Source organism: Coregonus clupeaformis, chromosome 3 (genome assembly GCF_020615455.1).
Source record: "Coregonus clupeaformis isolate EN_2021a chromosome 3, ASM2061545v1, whole genome shotgun sequence".
Lineage (NCBI taxonomy): Eukaryota > Metazoa > Chordata > Actinopteri > Salmoniformes > Salmonidae > Coregonus > Coregonus clupeaformis.
In genome coordinates, this window is record NC_059194.1 from 29521511 (window position 1) to 29540394 (window position 18884).

Here is an 18884-nt window from a genome sequence, read left to right on the forward strand (position 1 = left end):
ACCAACGTGGAATAGACGTTGAATTGACATCTGTGCGCAGTGGGATGTATTTGTCTATTGAGAGTAACGGGCTGTCAGCGGTGCGATGACTGCCACCTAGTGGTGGAATCAAGGTTGCACATGACAGTAGAATACTCAAAACACAAGACCTACCATTATAAGTGATGTGTCCAATAAACATTTATTCTCTTCATACAGTCTGAATCATTAGGAAATCAAATGACATCATTAACACAGAATGATATAAAAATACATTTCTGGCAGCATGGCCCCAACCATACATCATAATCAGTTAAAGACAAGTATGCAGCAGTCGTGTGTAACACATAATGTGTGTATTTTTCTCCATTTCATTTGAGATGCCTTTAGAGAAGCAGGTCAGAATGTAAAAGTTAACTTCAGTTAGACCTGTAGACAGAGACTGAGGAGATGAAAGGAGATTGATACCCACACAGTCACACATAAAGTACTCAGCATTTGCATACCTCAGGTTATTTAATCATCTCTACAAAATATATCTGTCATAAACTTCTATCCATCTGAATGACATGACTTCATAGATTGAGTCGATTCTACAGTAGAAGAACATCTCAGACAATCAATTTCATGATTTGATTTTGATCCAAAACATTTTTTGTAAATATAACAACGAGGAACAAAAATATCAAAGTCTTTGGAATGGACCTTCTTTTTTTTTATATTTGGCTCGATATCTAAAGATCAAGTAAAATGGCCTTGTGAAAACTACGTTGCTTCATCCTCATGTAACACATTGATATCACCACCATGTTAGAGAGGTTGTCAGACAGACAGGTTGTCACATCATTCAGGCCCACCTTTTTTTTTGACACTTGTCACATACAGAATCATCTCGGAAACCCAGAACTAAAGTCTTGCGTAATTGTGTCAGATGCTCGAGTTCTGCGGGCAGATGTGTTAGAAACAATACTAGAACGAGGAGCGGAAGCAGGCCGGTAGCTCCACTCCCGTTGCAAGTTATGGGAAGTCTATGGTCCAAATGTCCCCTCCTCTTCCGAAATTGAAAAGATGCAAACACCTGCGAAATCATGATTTGTCCAAAATAATCAGTGATGAAAAATCTGTGCACCTGAACAAAGTTCCTCGTTAGTCGTTGCATCCCACAGTCTGCTGACAGAAGCTAGGATACCAGTTATGCTAAGTGCGTCTGTCCACGAGAGATTAGACACAGAACAGTGGGGATTTTGAAGCACAGAGGTGATTTGACATGATCTCAATGAGCAGGATGTAGGCTAAAAGCATCTGTGTATAGAAGCACAATGTCAAACTGGGCTATACACACACACACACACATTTAGGCTAGTGCTTTACTGTAGCCTTCCATTTCAAATGACTTTGGGCAGTGAGCACTTACGAATGTTTGTGTCACGGGCAGGCAGCGTTTGATGATGTCATTAATGTTGGCCACTATAATCTCTCTGTGGGGAAGCATTATTTGATTGGCAGTCACAGTGGCCCATCATCTTGTCCTCTCTCTGATTGGCAGTCACAGTGGCCTATCATCTTGTCTTCTCTCTGATTGGCAGTCACAGTGGCCTATCATCTGTTCCTCTCTCAGGAGGAAATTGGGAAGGGGCGGGGCTTACATGTCTGTCTGGAACAAGAACTTCCTCTACAAAGGCAACAGGAGCCAGACCTCGTCTGCCATTCACCTGAAATACACAGTCACTCAGTACGTTATCTACAGTACACCTGCCCTCACTTGAAACACACAGTTGTAGTCTCAGTTTGATACATGAGACACAGATCCACTCAAAGTATCAACACCTAAAACAGCTGCTGGTCTGATATAAAAAAGGTGCAAGCTACAAGCTGATGCACGGCTGGGTGTGGTTGATTGGCTCACCTCGGCGTCACAGAAGCCGTCGTTGCGGGGGTTGCCTAGCAGCGTGACAGTGTCTCCCTCTCTCAGGGCCAGCTCTCTGCTGGGGTGGAGGTTAGGGCTGTGTCCCTCAGAGGACTGCAGTTGTAGATGGCCACAAACTGAAGGGCACACCATACATACAGTGTACACACACACAAACATGCAAATACCATACACAGAGAGAACACACAGGTCACAAGGAAGCAAGCACAAACACACATTAATACACAAGCCTAGAAGAGACGACTGGTAATGTAGAGAATCACAAATGCATCACATTTCATTATTTCATCATGCAAATTTCAATGAAACACAGTAACTGAAAAAGGCACACACCATTGCCGTTTGAGCTTCTGGACAGTGCGGCTGAAAATCTGCAGTAAAACATTGAAATGGCTGGGTCAGTTTAGGGTTGCTGTACAGAATTACTCCTCCTGGACGTTACAGACATTACAACTTGATTACATGTTGCTTGGTCTCACTCGTTCTAACCCATTCTCACCCTTTCTCTCCACTCATGTGAGAGATCACCAGACCACAGCCCTGGCCAATCGGGTTCTAGCCATGCACCCTCACCCTTGTGCATGCCCTGTGCATGCAGTGCTTCTAGCCTCTGATTGGCCAGCTAGCCCAACCCATGCTCTCACAAGGGTGGTAAAACTGAGTGTATATAACATTAAGTACACCTTCCTAATATTGAGTTGCACCCCTTTTTGCCCTCAGAACAGCCTCAATTCGTTGGGGCATGGACTCTACAAGGTTTCTAAAGCGTTCCACAGGGATACTGGCCCATTCAGATCGTGACACACTCAAACCGGTGCACCTGGCACCTACTATCATACCCAGTTCAATGGCACAAAAATATTTTGTCTTGCACATTCACCCTCCGAATGGCAGATTTGGAAGCGAGGAAGCGGTGGAGCACTATTCTCTCTGACAACACAGTAGCAGCTCCGCCAGCTAAAAGAATGGCATCCATTTCTAGCAGCGTGGAGCCAACAATGACAACATGGGCAAGCCAACAACAAACGATAACATGGAGAAAAAAATTCATTTGTGCACAATAAATGGCAACATTCAGATCAACATTAATAAATAATTGGCGTGTGTTAGTCACTCTAGAAGCGGCGGTAATGCTCGGTTTTTGCATACATTTAATGTAAGCTTGCTAGCTAGCCTGTGGTTATGTTGCATAGCAACCAGTCTAGCAATGACACTTTTGTCAGGACTACTTATTCTGTCGGAATGTATTTAATATGAATCTATTAAGCCACGGGGGTTAGTGGTATATGGCCTATATACCACGGCTAAGGGCTGTATTCAGGCACTCCGCGATGCATAAGAAGAACAACCCATAGCTGTGGTATATAGGCCATATACCACACCCCCTCGGGCATTCATGCTTAATTATACCATGGTATTGTTGAATACTTGTCACTGATTGGCTTGAAGGCCATTCTAGAGTGTGCATTATTTCCCTATACAAGGTATATTTGCACGGTAGAATTCAATGGCTATAGTTCATTTTGACATATTCTATGTTTGAGCTGCTTTTGAAAGCAAAAGTCGAATTGAAAACATTATTGGCATTGTTGAATTCGATTTTCATAATGGCAAGCTAGGACTGATGGTTTGGTTAGCTAAACTAGCAAGTCTGTTTATTTGGTTACCATGGCAATTACCGTCGCTCTATAGAAAACTTGCTAGCTACTCCTGTGGATGCTGAACACATTTCTACCGGCAAATGTGTTAAAATATAGTCATGGTATAAAAGGGATAATCAACTCGAGGCTCTATGAGTTCTCTGGAAAATAATGCAACTCTGTGGAAGGTCAGTTCCACTCCGCTAGCGTCGTGGAACACACCTTCTCATTATTTTACATAGAACGCACAGCCCCTCGTTGATTATCCCTTAAGTAATAGCCTATTATTGACTATACCATACTTTGCTCCTGCTGTTAATGCTATTGCTGTTGTTATTAATTTACTCATAGTATTTCATTTGGTGATACACTTCTCTGCTATTATGTTTATTACACATACAGTCCCAGTCAAAAGTTTGGACACACCTACTCATTCAAGGGTTTTTCTTTATTTTTTTACTAATTTCTACATTGTAGAATAATAGTGAAGACATGCAAAGCTGTCATCAAGGCAAAGGGTGGCTATTTGAAGAATCTCAAATATAAAATATATTTTGATTTGTTTAACACTTTTTTGGTTACTACATGATTCCATGTGTTATTTCATAGTTTTGATGTCTTCACTATTTATTATTCTACAACAGACAGATCCAGATTCAAGAATACACAGAGAGAGGAGAGATACACACTGTCATCCTCAACCATTCAACTCATGATACGTAGAAACTCTGCACAAAGTGATGTTAAGGAAGGAGATAGAAAGAGGAGTAAAGGAGGAACATTTTGTCAAAGTACTGGTTAATTGTACCTTGAGGCATGCAGAGCTCATTACAGACTTGTGGAATTCCCCGTCTACATAGATCTGTGGAGAGAGAGAAAGCGAGAGAGTGTGAGTGAGAGAGAGAGAGAGAAAGGGGGAGGAAGAGAGATAAAGGGGGAGGAAGAGAGAGAGAGAGAGAGAGAGAGAGAGAGAGAGAGAGAGAGAGAGAGAGAGAGAGAGAGAGAGAGAGAGCACGAGAGAGAGAGAGAGAGAGAGAGAGAGAGAGAGAGCACGAGAGAGAGAGAGAGAGAGAGAGAGAGAGAGAGAGAGAGAGAGCACGAGAGAGAGAGAGAGAGAGAGAGAGAGCACAAGAGAGAGAGAGAGAGCGAGAGAGAGAGCACGAGAGAGAGAGAGAGAGAGAGAGAGAGAGAGAGAGAGAGAGAGAGAGAGAGAGAGAGAGAGAGAGAGAGAGAGAGAGAGAGAGAGAGAGAGAGAGAGAGCGCGAGATGAGCACGGCATATGGAGACATTGGAATGTATAGAATGGACAACACCAAAACCCATTTATTTACATTCTACTGTATCCCAGGTGAGAGGCAGCCTACCCTGTATCCATACACAAAGGCTCCCAGCCAATCATGAGGCTGCTCTGTCCCACCATCCTGATGACCTCAACAGAGCCCACCTCAGCTGGAGGTTCTAAAGGGGCAGAACAAAAGACAATCAGACACCCATGCGTTCCATCAAGTGTACAGTAAACAGTGTATGTTGTCTGGGCTACTCTACCCGGCTAAGCTCTGGGTTTGGTTGATTTAGCCTGTTCAGGTTGGCAGTTGAAGACGGGCTTCTTGACACAGTGGTCCTCATCAGGCAGTCGTGGCCTCTCACTGGGGGGCAGAGCAGAGGTGGAGGGGGCAGCTTTAGTGGGGGCTGTAGTTTTAGGGGTAATTGTTGGAGGGGCAGTTTTGGTTTGGGCAGTGTTCAACGAGGCAGTGGTACTTAGTGCTTTAACAGTCTGAGCCATAGCATAGCGGTAGGAGGTGTAGTATTAGAGGTAGCAGCAGTATTAGAACCAGTTTTAGAGAGGGGTTGTTTAGCACGGGTAAGGGCAGTAGTGGTAGTGATGGTGTGGACAGGAGGGTTAGTAGTTGGAGGTTCTCTGTTTAGGGTTTGCTTAGAAGAGGTAGCACCACCACTGGTAGTAGTAGTTGTAGTAGAAGGGGTAGCTGTATGGGGGTATGCTTGGGTCGGTTGGGGGCAGCAAGGTTTGGGTTGGGGTATCCTGGAGAGTTCCCCTGACCTGGAGGGGGACTGGAGTAAACCTGGGGTCTGGTCTTGGAAGGGAGAAGCTGGGGAGAGAAGGGGGAAAAGGGGGTGACATGGTAGTATCTTTAAGTAGACTACATTGGGACTTTGTGAAGAAAAAAATATAAATGTGTGTTTTTACACTGAATGGTACCACAAATGTAGTTTCCCTTGAGAGAAAAATCAAGTTATTCAATATTTCAATAACTCGTGTCCCAGGTAGGTAGCATAGAGGTTGTTCGAGCTGTACTATAGGCCTACCAGGTAGCTGTTGGTCTTCTGCAGCTGCTGGTGAAGGTTGATGATCTTCTCAGGACTGGTAAGCTTCCTACTCAGACTGGCACAGGGGGGAGTCACGATGAGTGGTCTCCCATTCTCCTTTAAGAAGCAGGCAGGAACCAGGGTGTATTCCCCTTTTACCTCTGCTTGGTATAGCCCACGTCTGTCTGGGACTCCAGTAACTTGGACTGATTCACCTGCAAAAAGGGGGAGCTGTAACAGAAATGTGTGGATACTATAAACCTGGTGTATAAGACATGCAACACTAAAGCAACAAGACATCAATTGTTATAATGTTGTTATATGCATCAAAACTAGGCTCTGTGACTGAACACATTATATTTTGAAATCGAAATTAAAGGATGATCCACTGACCGTTGGCAGTAAAGTGTGGGGCATGTTCGGAGAGGGGCAGTAGTCTGCCGTGGCCAGACACAAACCCTTAGTGATGGGCTGGGAAACCCCTTACACAGGTGTGTTATGTTATAAACCCCTTCAGCTGGTGTGAGGTATGTTTTCTGTATTACACTGTACTGAGAGGTGTTAGCAGTTCTGTGCAGTGGTCAGGTGTGTTACTGTGACTCTTACATGTGCTGTGGAGGCTGCAGGAGAGGTATTGGAGCACTCTGTTAGTTCTGTGGGAGAAGGTGGGTGTTCTCCTGCAGAGCAGCGGTGGATACGGGTGTGAAGGTGTAGTCCTGCAGTGCTGTGTCAGTGAGCAGGTCCTCAGCCTCCTGGGTCAGAGTGTAGTCCAGGCAGCCGTACCGACGCAGGGCTCACATCATCTGCACTAGTAGACTGTTCCTCTGCTGGCACTTCACCACCAGAAACGACAGCTTGGTCTACCATTGGACAGATCATCAGTCAATCAAAACCAAATCGTGACAGCGTGGCTTGTCATTGAACAGATCATCAGTCAATCAAAACCAAATCATGACAGCTTGGCCTGTCATTGGACACAACAGCTGTCAGTCAAAACAAGTCCAACAATAAATCCTCTATTAGCTCTAAACAACCATGTATCAAACCAGACACCCACAATTCTCCATTCCCCCTCACCTTTAGAGGAGCTATGTCCAGATCCATCTGGCTCTTCTTTCTCAGAAGAACATTGTACTGGAGAGAAGGAGACAGACAAACAGCCATTAGACTAAATACACTGACTGGAAATAACAAAGACATTAAATAAAAAAATATATTACTGACCACAAATACAGCTCTTTGGAGATTGTAAAAACTCTCTTCTAATAAAAATGTATTCCTCATGTCTTTGAACAAACGTCACTAACACTAAGCAGGGAGCTGTGGTCTTATCAAAGTAGGATGAAGTTGCTCCTTGACATTGGTCAGTTTTGTATTGGTAAGGCTTGGAATTCAGACAGGGTATTAAGCTGATCCTAGATCTGTGCAAAAGGATGACTTCTAACTAAATTGGTAACCTAAAGACACATTTTTAACTATCTTATCTGACAGAGGGTTGTTAACCTTAGATCTGATGTCATCATAGCGCACCCTCAGTGAGGTGAGTGTGTCGCCCCACTCCTCTCTGCTGCCCTGGTCTCTCTTCAGGGAAATGTACTCTGAACTCAGCTCCTTTAGATCAACACTGTAATACACACACACACACACACACACACACACACACACACACACACACACACTAGATCTCAGTGAATGAACAACCACAAATTCAGGTACACAGTACACATATAGAAACACTTAGTTAACACTCTCACAACACACACCTTGGCTTTAAGTTCAGCCTGAAGCAAGTTGAAGTTCTCTTCTATCTGGGTCCTGAGTAAGATGGCATCAGTCTTCTCTCTCTCCAGACCCGCTAGTCTGCTCTTCACCTCTCCCACCTAACAAAAGACACAGCCTGTGGGTTATCATCACATTATATTATTACTGTGGTTAGTGAGAGAGGGATACTTTCTCTATTCGTACATCTGCTCTCAGTGTGTGGTTCTCCCTCTTCGTCTCCTCCACCTCCTTCGTTCCCTCTCTCATCCTCTTCACTTCACTTCGTTGGCTGCCTGTGCTGCCCTCCTCTCACCCTCCTCTCGCCTGACCTCAGACACACCCAGCTCATGGTACCACCTCTGAGCCTGCACACAGATTCTGTCCGGTCATGCCTCTGACCTCTGATCTTTCCTCTGATTGGCCAAGAGGACACAGGAAGTAAACAGAGCTCACCTCTGATTGGGCCTTCTCCAGTTCCTCTTGTGACCTTGTGTTCTGCCCCCAACGACTTGATCTCCTCCATCAGTTCACTCTGCTCCACCTCTGTCACATCTTCCAAGTGTTCCTGGATACAGGGATAAGTTACCATGCTACTACTGACAGAAACTCATCAGTGCCAACATACATAACCGCACAACTCACACAAGTAAAAAGATTCGCTCATACCTGTGCAGACTGCCCCAGACGGATGGTCTTGTATTTGGCGCAGCGACCCTTCTCTCTGTAGCCATGCCCTCTATGTGTGTTGCCATGCCAACGTGGTCTCAGAGTACTGCGGGTTGTGACTCTGCCCCTGTAACAGCAGCTGATTCCGTAAAGCAGCGACGTCCATCTGGTCTCTCTCCGCTGTGAGCTGCTCTCTCTGTTTGCTCAGAACATCCATTTAACTGAACCAACTGCTCTCGATCTTTTTTTAAACTGGTCGACCTGGTCTCTGTCTTCTGTTTGAAAGCAGAGAGATGACAGTTTGTCTCTTTCCTGCTCTAGATGGCTGAGTGTGTGTGTGTTAGCTGGTCTCTCTGTGCCTTTAAACCACACATTGATTGCATCAACTTGTCTCTCTCTTTTTCGAGATCGTGGAGTGACTTGTTTACTTGGTCTCTCATCTTTTTGACTGCAGAGAGACTGCGAGAGCTTGTCTCTCTCCTCCTGGAAACCAGACATTGACTGAACTAGCTTGTCTCTCTCCTCCTGGAAACCAGACATTTACTGAACTAGCTTGTCTCTCTCCTCCTGGAAACCAGACATTGACTGAACTAGCTTGTCTCTCTCCTCCTGGAAACCAGACATTGACTGAACTAGCTTGTCTCTCTCTCCACCTGGAAACCAGACATTTACTGAACTAGCTTGTCTCTCTCCTCCTGGAAACCAGACATTGACTGAACTAGCTTGTCTCTCTCCTCCTGGAAACCAGACATTGACTGAACTAGTTTGTCTCTCTCCTCCTGGAAACCAGACATTGACTGAACTAGCTTGTCTCTCTCTCCTCCTGGAAACCAGACATTGACTGAACTAGCTTGTCTCTCTCCTCCTGGAAACCAGACATTGACTGAACTAGCTGGTCTCTCTCCTCTTTTAAACAACACATTGACCACACCACCTTGTCTCTTTCATCTTTCAGACCACAGAGGAACCTTGTCTAGCTGTTCTTTCTCTTCTTTTAAACCACAGAGTTCCTGATTGACCTGGTCACGTTCTTCTTTCAGAACCCACATGGAGCTGTGTTAGCTGGTGTTTCTCCTCTGTCTGACTGTTGAGTGAGAGGGCAAACTGTTCTCTTTCCTCTTTGAGATCACTGAGAGACCCAATTAACTGATCTCTCTCCTCTCTAAGCTTGCACACTAACTCTGTGGTCAAATGGTCATCCTTTTGACCCCTAACTGACGCGGTCGTGTGGTCACTCTGTAGTTCACCACTATTCATTGACTCTGGCATGTGATCACCTTGTAGACTGGTCACGAACCCTACCGGGGGTTGACCCTGTTGTGCGTACACTGACCCAACCGCATGCTCACCCTTTTGACCGCACTCTGACTCAGAGGTCAAACCATGGTCACCCTGTTGTAGGCCTAGCTGACCGCTCTCAGTCAGTCTCTACTGCGGCTCCATGATAGTGTTGAGGTCATCCTCGGTCTTCCTGGTCAGCTCGGTGATGAGACCTCCCTGCTCCTGGTTCTCCTGCTCCAGCCTGGTACTCTCGCTCTCAAGCATGGAAACCTGCAGCCTGAGATGGACCAGCTTCCTCTCACTATATCCCTCCTGGACCAGCTTCCTCTCACTATCCCCGTCCTCACTATCCCCCTCAGTGCCCAGTTCTCCTGGTTCAAGGCTAGGGCTAGGTCATCCTGGGCTAAGCCATACAGGGATAGGTAATCATTGGGTAATGCTAGGATAGTATCATTCTGGGTTGGAGTTGCGGTGAGCTTTCATCACTCACCGGGTCAGTGTTGTCCACAGGGCAGGGGACTGGTTGAGCCAAGGCAGGGGTGTTGGCAGGGCGGTAGCCAGGCTGGGGCTGGAGTCTGCTGGGCTGGCACCAGAGCTAGTTCTGGCGGTAGAGACAGGGATGGGGCTTGGGTCAGTAGAGCCCGGGCTGTGGTTGATCTGTCTCAGGGTGTGGCTGAGCCTCTTACTCTGTGTCTGGTTCTCCTCCTGCAGCTCCTCCACCTCCTCCGTCAGGGAGCTCTCAGTCAGTTTGAACCTGTCGACCACCGTCCTCATCTACTCCACCTTACACGACAGGAAGTGGCCGTTCTCCTGCGCTTCCTGCAGCTGTTCTATCAGCCCCCTCCGCCAGCCCCCTGAGGTCCTCCTGGAGGCTGAGGATGAAACGTCTCAGTGTGGCCTCACCCCCCGCACTCTCCCCCTCCTCCTCTCTTTCATTCCCTCCCTACTTCTGCTGGAAATGCTGTCCGTAGTGTCTCCACTGTGTATTTTCCTCCTCACCCTCCCCGTCCTCCTCCCCTCCTTCCTCCCTTGGGTGGGCCAGTCTCTCGGACTCTGTCTCTGTCCTCCGTTGGCCTGAGGTTGGTACCGTGACGGGGTTGACATTTGCTGCAGTAACGGAGTTGACGCTAGTTGCGTTGAGAGTGGCTGCAGATCCAGACATCTCCAGAACCTGTCTCTCCAGCTGGTGGACTCTGGCCAGGCCTGCTCCTTGTCTCTGTCCAGGCCTAGCTTGAGCTGCAGCTGGCTCTTAAAGTGCTCAATGTACTAAGACTGGCGACCCATCTCCTCTTCTTTAGCCCTGAGCTGGGCCTGTCAGACCTGTAGCCTCTCCCTCCACACACGATTCCTACGCTCCTGGGACTGGGAAAGACCGGTTAGATAATTCTACTGTTACGATAGAACTATGACACAGTTACACCTCAATTTGAATAATGTCATACACATCTCACATAATGCAACAGAGAGGGAGACTACAGTCACAATAGCACTACAACTGAGAAATGCTAGATTTAAACCACACTTACAATACACTTACAATACACTTACACAATAATTACACATTATTACAACAGGCTTATACTACAATTTACAGTACAGCTTACAGGACTTGGACATTGAAGTACTGCTCACTCTATATGCCTCATTGAAGCTCATGTAAAGCTTAGTACAGTCTCTACTCACCATGGAGCGCATGGAGCCGCTCGTCCAGCCTCTGGCGCTGCTGCATGCTGGGAGAGTGGAGGACTGAGTTGGCTGTGAGGTCCTCCACCTTCTGTAGCAGGCTCTGCTCTGACACCAACTCTCTGATCCTGCACATGATGACGACATGACTCATTAGATCACATGACATTGTCATACCATTACATGATTAGCATAGCATTACACGATTAGCATAGCATTACATGATTAGCATAGCATAGCATTAAACAGAGATGAGACCTTTCAAATTGTTTCTACCAGTCATCTGTCCAAGAGAAAGTAGTAGTGTGCACATATACCTCACCGACAGCAATGTTAGAAATAAACCCCCAACAGTGATATCATGCTAAGAGGTAAGCAACAGTCTGTTACTGTGTCATCATGCTGTCTGGTAAACTGCATGTTAGCACGACAGTGCTGGCCATATGTTGGTGTAGCTGTGTGATACGTGATCCCTGTCTCTCAGTCACCTGCTCCTGTTGTGCAGCAAGCTCTCAGACTCAGTGAAGGAGCTGATGTTGTCTCTCAGGCTGTGCTCTAGAAGCTTTACTCTGTGGGTCAGAACCTGGAGGTCCGGGGTGCCATCGGGACCCGTTACCATGATTACAGACCGGCTCCAGCTTCAATCCCAGCTGTGGTAATCATGTGCCCCTCCATGGTTGTGTTCATGGGTGACCTCCTCTCTAGAACCTGCAAACCAACTGTTTCAGTTCATAAATCTTGCTGATAGTCCCCCCCATTCTCCTTCCCCTCTCTTTCTCAACAACTCCTCCCTCTCTCTAGCACTCTGACCTCCCTCTTCCTCTCCCTTCCCCCTTTTCATCCCTTTTCTGTGGTTTAACACACACAGTCATTTTAGTCATTTAGCAGACGCTCTTATCCAGAGCGACTTACAGGAGCAATTAGGGTTAAGTGCCTTGCTCAAGGGCACAGACAGATTTTTCACCTAGTCGGCTCGGGGATTAGAACCAGCGACCTTTCGGTTACTGGCACAACGCTCTTAACCACTAAGCTACCTGCCGCCCCATTCATGAGACTAGCAGCTCGGCCTTAGACATGCTTCCACCACAACCTCTCCCTAACCACAACAAGCCCCTCCCCCTCATCACCAAGCTCTCCCAGCTAGCCACGTTTTTGCGTAACTCAGATTAACCTAATGAATGAGCACAATGTGGAGCCAATCGATAACTCAGAACTGCACAACAGAGCTGGAAAAGGAAGTATTTGTGTTGGGTTTGTTTTGTTTTGTCAAGGTAACTGAAGTTAGACAAATACAGCGCTGTGATAATATAAAGTAACTTACCTACTGAGGATTTGTTGTTGTGTTCCACAGACCGGTGACTCATTCTGTCCCAGTAGTCCTCTGGTGTCCCCCAACTCCGGAGAAAAGAGCTTTCACTTCTTGCTCGTTGAACTTGGCCATGACAGCCGTTTCCATGGAGACCCTCCTGCACTGAGCTTTCTGGGAATGTCCAGTGCCCAGGACTTGGCTAGTCTGTGTTAGGACATCCTCCAGCTTTCTTCAATCAATTATTTATCCTCCTTCTCCTCCTCTCCGATTGCACTCTTTTGTTGTCTGGCTCTAAATCCATCTGAGGCACTGTCTCCATCTCAGTTTCTCAGTTTCTTCATTGACCTGCTTCAGGTGTTCCAGGCACAATGATCATGCTTTTTAGGACTCACATTAGAGTTTGGCTTCCACATTAATGTTCCACTTCCAGAAATGGTATGGGAGACTACCTTTATAAAAAACACTGATATACCTCTTTACATGTCTCTGATATTTGTTCACTTTTCAAAGTCATGGTTTTGTTTTGCATTCCAGGTAAGGGTCTTCCACAAAAGTGCATGTTTATCAAAAAGGCCATATAAGGTCTGTGAACCATCTAAAAATGCATGAAAAAACAAATATGTTGTGTTTCTCTTCCTCACTCTCCACCTGAGTGCCTTAGCACCTGTGAAAACAGACAAATGGCCATCAAAATCATCATCATGTTATTACACAGTATTATGGCGGTTGTGTAGGTGTGTATCATTACCTGTTGTCAGTCAGTGTCATTAAGGCCAAAGAATAAAAGCTAGAGAGAAAAACAAAAAGAGGAACAAAAACTAAAAAAAGAAAATAATTTTAAAGAATGGTCATAAAAGGAGAGAGGAAGACAAGTGTTAATGTTATCTTTAATAATTCAAACTAAAAAGTCAGACTACATGCTCCCATAACACTCAGAACCTCTACATGACATATATACCTTTTCTTCTATTTCCTTTACTTGTCTCTTTTGCATCTCAATCATGTCTTCCAACTGTCTTATTCTCTGTAACGCAAATAACACAGAACGTATAGTTCAGGAGGTCAACTTCATACTTATGACAGGCAGCATACGATATTTCACATGGGTAATGTGTGGCCTTACTGTCTTTCATTATCCTCAGAGTTGAAGTAGAAAATGAAATGGTTATGGTTGCTAAACAGTTACTAATAAAAGTCTGTTCCCACATATTCCCAAAAAGCTGTGCTACTACCATGTTACCATGGCAGCTGTTGCAGGGTCAAATAAAATCCCACTGCCATGACAACGAGCAAGTGGAACTTTGTTCTGTAAGACCAGGTTCTGATTTGTTGACTGAAAGAAGATTAGAAGTAGAACCTATAACCTTTGGTATTGGCTACACTGGCCCTGCTTCCCTCTGCTCCTTCCCTGTCCTTCAAAGGGGGAATCTGCAGTTTGAACAATAACAGCTGAGGCATGGTGCTGGAGAAATGTAGCCACTCTCAAACTCATGGACAGAGCTATGGATACAGGGACTAAAAGTCTAAAAATTGATGTAGCAACTGCAGATTGCCCCTTTAAACACTACAGGCTAATGAGAAAGAACTGGCATTTGAGACAAACAAACTGTGTGAAATCCGAAACCTTCACTGGAACAATACCAGTCCCAATCCACTGGTAGGTAATCCTGATCATAGAATTAGGAATTAGAATAGTAATTTAATACGATTTCTATGCTCCGGATAGAGTTATGAAACACTGGAACCACACTGATCACATTTGCGTGGCTGACCTGAATGCTAAAAGTGGCTTAGGTCATAACCACAAGACAGCTGAGTCAGCCAGAGAAGAGGCAGGGCCAGGAGAATGCTGTTTTGGGGATGTGATTAGTGTGAGATCCTAAAACTGCACCCAGCATGGCTGGTGGAAGAGACACCACTGAAGAGAACACTCGGAAGACTCACTCAACTGCGGGTCAGTTACAGAGAATGTTTTATTATAATTCATGTCTTTAGTCAACTGTTATGGTGTTATAGATTAGAAAGTTGATGGTTAGTTTCTGAAGCAATGGATCGCATAAGGTTAAGATAAGACGTGTTACGTTGAGGTTATGAGTGGAAGACTTTTAGTTATGAGGTGAGGCATATAAAGACGATTAGAATAAGGATAGGGCTTCTGTGAAATGCTGACGTTTGGAGGGATACACTAAATATAAGGACTCACACACAAAAGCAGGAGGAATACTGCATCTCTATACAAATACACACCGACACTCATACATATACGTAGAGGGAGGGAGGGATACTGCATCTTTATACAAATACACACCGACACTCATACTGACACACATACAGACACGTAGAGAGAGGGAGGGATACTGCATCTTTTCTCTGTGGCGGCTGCAGGTTAAGGCCTTCCCTTACCTGCTGGGCCTGCTGTAGCAGCTCCATGCGCTCCTGTAAGATCTGACTGTCATACTGGCGGCTCTGCCTGAGTATCTGCCTCCGCAGTTTGTCCACGGCTAGCCCCAGCTCCTCCCTCTGCCTGTCCGACAGAGACTCTGCCACCGCGCGCCCACCGGGCTCCTGCTGCAGAGCGTTATACAGCGTAGCCTCCAGCTCCGCGATCCTCTGTCATACAGCCACACACACACACACAGGCATGCCACTGTGATCATGGCAGAGATGGAAAACACTGTTCCACTTTATATCTAGTGTCGCTATAATGATGTTTTGTTCATGGTAATTGCATGGTAACTACAGTGTGGGTACTAAGTACACTTTGTTACATAGTACTAACAGCTATGGCAGTGCTTTTGCTTATCTTCGTGTGCCCTCCACAACCCTAATTGCTCCTGTTCGGGAAGAGCTCTGCTTAATAAAATAAAACGTCTTATTACGCCAGTGTAGTTACCATGTAAATACATGCTTCTATTGACACAGTATAAAGTGGAACTAAAAACACAAATACACACCAAAAAAACACACTGAATACAATGTATAAATGGTAGTGAATGCTACATACTCTTGCTGTTACCCGACTCTCATAATGGTGGCAGTGAGTCTTGAATCAAGTTAGGGATTTGAAGAACATAAAACATATGGGCTGTTTATGCCTTTACTCTGTATTCAGGCATTCACAAATCTATAGCCTACGTTTTTTCCCCCTCGACACACCTTCTCATTAGAATTACACACTCAGGCATTGAGTCTTAAAGTACTAGGGATATGTCTGAACAGTAAAATACAGCCATACTTTTCCAGTCAGTAGGACATGTCTCTTTCTGTCCTGTAGTACCCAGTGCAAACAGGGATTCATTGAGGTAAAAGATGCAGTATCCCGACAACACAAACTCAAACAGGGTTTGGTCTCTGGGTTGGTGATGTTTGATGGGTTTATATCAGCTACAACATGCTTGCACTTTATGAAACTAATGGATTAGAACTGGTGCTTGTTAATAATGACCATTGGGTTTTAATAATATTATAATAATAAATGCCATTCAGCAGATGCTTTTATCCAAAGCGATTTAGTCATGTGTGGATACATTTTTACGTATGGGTGGTCCCAGGAATCGAACCCACAATCCTAACGTAAAAGGCGCCATGTTCTACCAACTGAGCTACAGAGGACAACCACCCATATTCCTATAAGCAGGAGACAGCTCTAGAGTAACCCTGCTGTCCCATCGTGTTGCTGTGTCGTACCATGTAGGCCTGATCCAGGGCCTGCTTCCTGTAGTCCAGCTCCTCCTCCAGGAAGCCCTTCTGCTTACTGAACAGGTCCTGGAACAGCCACAGCACAATAGAGGATATGACATCACAGGATTTGACATCACATGATATCACATCATCATGACAACGGTGTCATGTACTGTATGTGAAAGTTGTAGAAGAACCACTGATGCATGGTCCGATATCTTTGTCTTTTTCGCTCACCTTCTCATTCTCCAGGTCAATCATCTTCTGGGTCAGGGCTGCCTCTGTGCTGTCTATCTGCTTTAACCACTATGGAGAGAGAGAATTAATTCCACAGCAGATAATGGATATGACCAGTAGGTGTCAGTAGAGGCAGGCTGAGTGCTGGTGATGATGATGATGATGATGATGGAGAGACTGACCTTCTCACACATTGAGAGAACCGTCCCCGCCTGGATGACAACAACCTGCTCCTCATTACGCAGGTTCTGGAGAGGAGGAGAGGAAGAGGAGAAAAGAAAGGGATAAAGGATGAGGGAAATAATTAAAGTATTTAAGGTTTTAATTGAGAAGGAAAATCTCAGTGTGAATTTTAGTAAGAGTGTTATATTGAGAGCATTAGGAAGAGTGGAGTGACAATGTAAACTCACTCCATTATCTCCCAAGATATCCAGCTTCTTCATCAGATCTGGAATAACCACGTCCTAAAGAGGGTTTACACATCCAGTTTATATAAGCAGAGAGCGAGAGAGGGGGGAGCGAGACAGACAGAGAGAGAGGGGAAGAGCGAGAGAGGGAGAGAGAAAGAGAGATACCTTAATGCCCTCCTGGTGGCAGTATATCTGCAGAGCACTGTTGGTGTTCTCTGGGAAGGTAGTCATGTGGAAGCCCATGGCTGGAGACCTTCGTTCCCTCTCCTATTGGACAACACAGACAGTTAACCCCGCCCTCACACACACACAATCTACACACAGTCCTCCTCGTCCACTTTATAGACCACAAAGTCAGTCCCCTAAAGAGACAGCACAATCCAACTAACGTTCTGATTGGGTAGGTTGATGAGACGGATAGTGAATGGGTAAGGGTTGGGAACTGAACTGCATGATGTAATGATGTACAGTACTTACATGATGAGGATAGCATGCTCAGAATCTGTCCAAATAAGGTGGGTGGAGAAACATGTTTAAAAAGGTGAAGCAAACCAAAGCAAATGGGTTTTTTAAAACATCAAATGTATGAGTGTTTAAGTGACTGAGGCACTTTGGGTGCATTATGGGTCCACCCATCCTTAGGAGTCTGTGTATTACGAGTTTATTTGATCTCATCTTGAAGTGATAGAGTATATCCTATGATCTCATAATGAAAGACACTGATCCTACATCAGTTGTTGGAGGCAGTGTGATTGAAACAGTAGGTGAAACCTGAAAGGTGGAAAGCTATGCAGTTGATAATCTTCTGTTGTGAGAGAATTTAACAAATCTAGGAAGTGTGACTAACAGTTTGAAAGTCAACTGAAATAAATGTACGTTTTTAATAAAAGTAAATAAAACTTAACTACATGCAGGGAGGAGAGACAAATGAACAAAGATGGGGTGGATGGTGAAATTAAATACATTTTATTCCATACAAATGTATATTCATCTCACTTAAGACAACATTCTTGTACATCTTTCAATTTAAAAAATACAACTTTTCCAGTTCAGTGGGGATGGTAAGGCAGTCACAGAAAGCAAAATGAGAAAATACAGGGTACATACAATGGGTCGAAGCACAGTAGTGTGTGTGTGTGTGTGTGTGTGTGTGTGTGATTCTGGTCACTGTATGTAGGTCCTGCGTCGGGTGTGCAGGCCGGTGTCGCCCCCTGGGGACAGTTTGATGGTGGTACACTCTCTTACTTCCAGCTCTAGGACTCTGAACTCCAGCAGCTCATTCTGGTCCCTCGCATCCTGCACCTCCGCCTGTAGCTTCGACCCAGCCTGCTGTAACACACACATCTACAAACACACACACTTTTGTATTTCCCACCACATTACATCATTTATCTATTAAAGTATACACTCAAATGCGCCATATCCTCATGTCCTTTCCTTCCATATGGCTCACAGGACAGTGTTGAGTGACAGAGGAAGTAGGAGGTGTCTTACCTTGTCGTGGAGTTCCTGATTGGCCCTGATGAGGTACTGCTTCTCCTCCACCCACTTAGAATCCTGGAGAAACATACAGTCACACACATCTCAGAAGAAAACTAAGTATCACAACACAGAATCATAGGGGAGAAAAGAGCACCATGCCACCCATAGGGGATACTGAACATGCATAAGCACCAAAACCCAAACAGATCCAGCCCTACCTGCTCAGTCCTAGCCCAAACTGGCTGGTTTAGAACAGAGTCCCACAAGCCCAAAATAAGTGAAATAATGACTTTGAATAGTGAACAACACACATGCATCCACAAGACAAACACAAAAAGAAACTGGTGTAGCATGGCTTTATTGAACCAAAATTAAACAGAGAGAAAGTCCACCACCAGCATTACAGAGAAAAGTGCTTAGAAGTCTGCATTGGTACAGTGAAAGAGTGAACAACATGCTGAACAGAGAAACAGGTATATTGAGGCCCCAGAGGTGCGAGCAGT

At 45.2% G+C, this 18884-nt stretch overlaps 1 protein-coding gene across 10 annotated transcripts in view; it reads right to left on the reverse strand.

Moving 5' to 3' along the window:
* Positions 1–476: 476 nt before the first annotated feature.
* Positions 477–18884, reverse strand: part of LOC121544210 (janus kinase and microtubule-interacting protein 1) — a 57180-nt gene continuing 38772 nt past the window's right edge. For 2 of the 10 annotated variants that reach the window (XM_041854134.2, XM_041854130.2), the window contains 25 exons: positions 18394–18456; positions 18145–18243; positions 17065–17166; positions 16900–16953; positions 16672–16737; positions 16490–16558; positions 16259–16336; positions 14975–15181; positions 13530–13595; positions 13320–13389; positions 12584–13235; positions 11263–11390; positions 8299–10941; positions 8086–8197; positions 7635–7751; positions 7375–7495; positions 6949–7005; positions 6478–6731; positions 5872–6102; positions 5092–5654; positions 4911–5004; positions 4355–4408; positions 2240–2277; positions 1886–2022; positions 477–1691 (listed from right to left, as the gene is read on the reverse strand). In XM_041854134.2, coding sequence (XP_041710068.2) covers positions 13339–13389; positions 13530–13595; positions 14975–15181; positions 16259–16336; positions 16490–16558; positions 16672–16737; positions 16900–16953; positions 17065–17166; positions 18145–18243; positions 18394–18456 — 855 coding nt within the window. In that variant the 3' untranslated portion in view covers positions 477–1691; positions 1886–2022; positions 2240–2277; ... (11 more) ...; positions 12584–13235; positions 13320–13338. Of the gene's footprint in view, positions 1692–1885; positions 2023–2239; positions 2278–4354; positions 4409–4910; positions 5005–5091; positions 5655–5871; positions 6103–6477; positions 6732–6948; positions 7006–7374; positions 7496–7634; positions 7752–8085; positions 8198–8298; positions 10942–11262; positions 11391–12583; positions 13236–13319; positions 13390–13529; positions 13596–14974; positions 15182–16258; positions 16337–16489; positions 16559–16671; positions 16738–16899; positions 16954–17064; positions 17167–17842; positions 18244–18393; positions 18457–18884 lie in introns of those variants that run through there. The other 8 variants (XM_041854155.2, XM_041854149.2, XM_041854173.2 and 5 more) reach the window with 8 other exon arrangements.